The 4,890-nt window shown below is 45.6% G+C and overlaps 1 protein-coding gene across 1 annotated transcript; it reads right to left on the bottom strand.

Annotated features, from left to right (window-relative positions):
• Positions 1-3,622: 3,622 nt before the first annotated feature.
• On the bottom strand, positions 3,623-4,562 carry LOC103086833 (olfactory receptor 478-like). Its single transcript, XM_082931154.1, is given in 1 exon segment — positions 3,623-4,562. A coding segment is annotated over 1 exon segment (930 nt). The 3' UTR covers positions 3,623-3,632.
• Between the last annotated feature and the right edge of the window lie 328 nt (positions 4,563-4,890).

Here is a 4,890-nt window from a genome sequence, read left to right on the forward strand (position 1 = left end):
GCTGGGCGCGGGGCGGGCGCGCTGCGGGCGCGCGACGGGCGCGGGGGCGGGGGCGGGGGCGGAGGCGGGCGCGGGACGGGAGCTGGAGCGGGCGGGGACCCCGGGGGGCTCTGGCCCGGCCGCGCGGACCCGCCAGGCCCACCTCCGTCCCCGCCGCCTGGAAAGCAATCTATTTAGATTTATGCCATGGTTGGTATATGGAGAATGAGTTGTAAGACAGTAAGAGAGGGGAGAGGAAAGCTGGTTAGAGTTCTATTAGCTAGGATTCTCCAGAGAAACAGAACCACTATAATGTTGTTGTTTTTATTTTAAAGGAATTGGCTCACACAATTATGGGAGCCGGCAATTCCAAAATGCACAGGGCGGTCCAGGAGATTGGAAATTCCAGTAAGAGTTGATGTCACAGTTTTCAGTCCAAAGGCATCCTGGAGACAGAATCCTTCTTTTTTAAGGGGACTTAAGTCTTTTCTCCTAAGGCTTTCAACTGATTGGATGAGGGCCACCCACATTATGGACAGTAATCTGCTTTATTCAAAGTCTACCGATTTAAATGTTAATCAGATCTAAAAAAACACCTCCACAGCAACATCTAGACTCATGTTTGACCAAACACCTGCTCACTGTAGCCTAGCCAAATTGACACATAAAATCAAATATTACAGGAGTACTACTGTAAAATAAATATATAAGGTGTTAGCTGGGGGAAAAAAGTGCTGACAATGAAAATGAAGAGCAATGGGAGATAAATATTGGACTCAGAATGTACAAGACTTTGTCACTGAGTGCAAACATGTGGAGGGAGAAAAATAAATTACCCTCAGGTTTCTAATCAATATGTTGATTGAATGATGGTGCCTCTTATTAGGATATGGAACATTGGAGGGGAGCAAGTTGGGGGTGGAAGGAGATAATTACTTTAGACAATTTGTGCTTGAGACTCAATAGACAAAAATATTTTTGTCTAAAGCACTAAATAAAGGACAGGGAAACAGAAATAAATATGGTAGTCATGAGTGTATACAGATAAATTAAACTTCACAGAGGAAACACAATCTAGTTCCCTCAATCTTCCTTAACAGGCTGCATCTGACCACGAAAAATCACTTAAAGAGCTTGTTTACTCACTCCCTAGGAATTCAGGAACCCTGCTTATTTCCACAGAGAAGTCACCAGTTTTGACCTGACATAAGCATTCACAGCTGGTTTGGTCAGGGGCATCTCATCCTGTTCTTTTATGAAGTCTCCGGTAACTAGGCTGGAGCCAGACTAGGCTCCAGAACACAGGCCAGCATTTATGCGTCCAAAAAGCCCATCATCTATAGATAACCATGCAAAAAGAAGGTGTCCAGTAATTTTACTGTCTGGTTCCACTTGGTCATCTCCCCTCAGAATGTACTCAGTCATAACTATAATTATCACACTCATTCCAGGACAAGCTGCTGTTGAAATGGACACAGTCTCAAAAGTTTGGAGGTCCAAAAACCTTAACTTATAGCAGAGTACAACGTTGCAAAAGATGTGAATAAAATTTTATAGAATTTTCTGCAGATTATTTTTTCATGTTAACCAATTTGTGTTCCTAATTAATAATTAAATTTCATTTTATTAATGGTAGCTCACTATGGGCTTCTAATTTACTTTCTCATATCAGAAAATCTAACCCTGACCTTTACTAAGAGCCTTCCCATTGTCTAATAACATACAGACCAATATATTTTGACCACAGGCACTCTTTTTCCTTTTATTGTTATTTTATGGTCTATCATTAGATCAAATACTAAAAAAATTACAAATTAATTAAGAAAATATTTTTCTAGCAAGCTCTCTCTTTACCCCCAAGCTGAGGTGAGCAAGTGAAGCTAGACTAAGCACAAAGGAAAAACAAAGCAGTCTTCATCAAATAGGAAGAGGCGATTTTAAAGGTCATTGCAAGATTAGGGAGAGTGGCCAAGACGTCGGAGTACAAGGACACTGAGCTAACCTCCTCTAGGGAGCACACCAAAATCACAACTATATGCACAACAACCATCGATGAAAAAGACTGGAACCTACCAGAAAAGATCTACAACTAAATATACAAAGAAGGAACCACAACAAAACAAGTGAAAAGGGCGGACTCGCGATATAATCAAACCCTATTAACCCTCAGACTGGAGAATAATCATAGTGCAGAGGTCCTCCCACAGGAGTGAGTTCTGAGCCCCACGTTAGGCCCCCAGCCCAGGCGGGGGTCTAGGACCAGGAAGACGACCCCCCGAGCATTTGGCATTGAAGGCCAGTGGGGCTTAACTGCAGGAGCCCCTCAGGACCAGGGGAAAGAGAGACTCCACTCTTAGAGGGCGCACACAAAATCCCACGCACGCAAAATCCCACGCAAAAGCAATAATTTGATAGGAGCCTGGGCCAGACCTACCTGCCGGTCTTGGAGAGTCTCCCGCAGAGGCAGGGGGCATGGCTGCGGCTCGCCCTGGGGACAAAGTCACTGGCAGCAGCTTTTCTTAGGAGCTATTTCTGCTGCGTGGACGCCGGTGCTGGCGGGCGCCATTTTGAAGCTCTTCCTCCAGCTCATTAGCCCAACAGCCTGCAGGTGCTGGCGCTGGGACGCCTCAGGCCAAGCAACTAACTGGGCGAGGACACAGCCCCAGCCTTCTGCAGACAGGCTGCCTAAAGACTAACAGCTGCCTTTAGACGCAGCCCTAGACAACGCCCTGCCCACCAGAGGGCCAAACCCCAGCTATACCTGCCAGGGGGCAGACACCAGCAAGTCCCACCAGGAAGCCTGCCTCTAGACCAACCTCACCCACCAGGGAGGAAACACCAGAAGTAGACACCAGAACGTAGGCCAGACCCTACCCTGGGACCAGCTGGGCCCTGGCCCCGCCCACTAGCAGGCCAATGCAACCTTCAGGACCTCCCGGACCCCATACCCAAATGTGTCAGGAACCAGCCCCCACACCGATGATCCGAAACGAGCTCCAGAATCTCTGAGCCCTGCAGCCAGACTCCAGGAATCAGCTCTTCCTGCCAGTATCTGGCACTAACCCCAGGACTTATCTTCAACTGCCAGTGTGTGGGCAGCAGCCTCAGAATCTTTGGGACCCTGACTCCACCCACCACTAGCCAGCATGAGTCCCGGGACCCCCTAGAGTTCTGCAACCAGCCAGCCACCTCGTGACCAGGACCCACTAAGCAGCAGCCAGCAGCATCCGCACGAGGGAGGGCCTGGCAACCAACCAGACTAGAAGCCATCCAAGCCCACCAGACCAGCCACATGCCCACCACAACAGAAGGACCCATGCAGCCCTCTTAGGGGGAACCCCTAGAACATATAGCTTGGGTGATGAGAGGGGAGTGCACTGCTGGGATGCATAGGATGCCTTCTACAGAGGGCCACTTCTCCAAGGCTGAGAAATATAACTAACCTACCACAGATATAAAAATAAAAATAGCAACTTAGAAAAAATGAGGCTTCAGAGGAACATGTTCCAGACAAAGGAACAAGGTAAAACCCCAGAAGAACTGAGAGGTATGGAGACAGGCAATCTACCTGAGAAAGAGTTCAGAGTAATGATCATAAAGATGATCAAAGAACTTAAGAGGAGAATGGATGCACAGATCGAGAAGTTAAGTTTTTAACAAAGCTCCCTCTTCAGAGCCTCATTAATCTCACTGTTCCTCAGGCTGTAGATGAGGGGGTTCAACATGGGGATCACCACCGTGTAGAACACAGACACCACCTTGTTCTGATCAGTTGAGAAGCTGGACTTGGGCATCACATAAATGAATGTGATGGTCCCATAGAACAGAGTGACCACTGTGAGGTGAGACGTGCAGGTGGAGAAGGCCTTGTGGTGGCCCTCGGTGGAGCGCATCTTCAGAATGGTGATGAGGATGTAGATGTAGGAGATGGCTATGACAATCACCGTGACCACAGTGATGGAGCCAGCTGTAAATGAGGGGACAACTGTGGGGATACTGATATCAGAACAGGAGAGTTGAACCAAAGGAGCAAAATCACAGAAAAAATGATTGACTCAATTTGGTCCACAGAAAAGTAAATAATAGGAGCAAACAGTAAAAGAGCAAGCATTGAGAAAACCACCTACATAAGCCACTGTGAGTAACTGAACATAAACTCGTGTGGACATTTTGGTGGAATAAAGCAGTGGGCTGCAGATTGCCACGAAGCGATCATATGCCATGGCAGCCAGAAGGAAGCACTCAGTTGACCCAAAGAAAACAACTGAACCAAGTTGAATGGCACATCCAAGACAGGAGATGGTATTTCTCTCCACCAGGAAATTTGCAAGCATATTGGGTGTAACAGAAGATGAATAGCCTATGTCAGCAAAGGCCAGGTGGCTCAGCAAAAAATACATAGGATGATGGAGCTGAGAAGAGATTCTGATAAGAATGACTGTGCTAAGATTGCCACATATGGTCACCAGGTAGATACAAAGGATGATCGTGAAGAGGATGACTCGAAGAATTGGATCATTTGTTAAGCCCAGTAAAATGAACCCTGTCATCGCAGTATTGTTCCAATGCCCCTGGGAATCCATGAGATCGGGTAGCTGCTACCAAAATGAACCTGTGATGAGACATTACATTAAAGAAGTTTTTAATTTGATGGTTTTCTTTTTATTAATACATATAGAGTTTATTATAAACAAGTAAATTATTCAAGTTATGTTTGGACTAATTTTTTTTACTTTAGAGTAAAAAACTTATATTCTTTTATTTTTATATATATTTTAGAGTAGAAAATTTTATTTATTTATATAATGAATATTCTATATTTTAAAAATTGTTTTCAGCACGAACACGGGAAAACCTGCTTCAAATAATGTATATCTTTTCCTCTTTATATTATATAATACCTAACGGTTA

Source organism: Lipotes vexillifer, unplaced genomic scaffold (assembly GCF_000442215.2).
Source record: "Lipotes vexillifer unplaced genomic scaffold, Lipotes_vexillifer_v1.1 scaffold61, whole genome shotgun sequence".
NCBI lineage: Eukaryota > Metazoa > Chordata > Mammalia > Artiodactyla > Lipotidae > Lipotes > Lipotes vexillifer.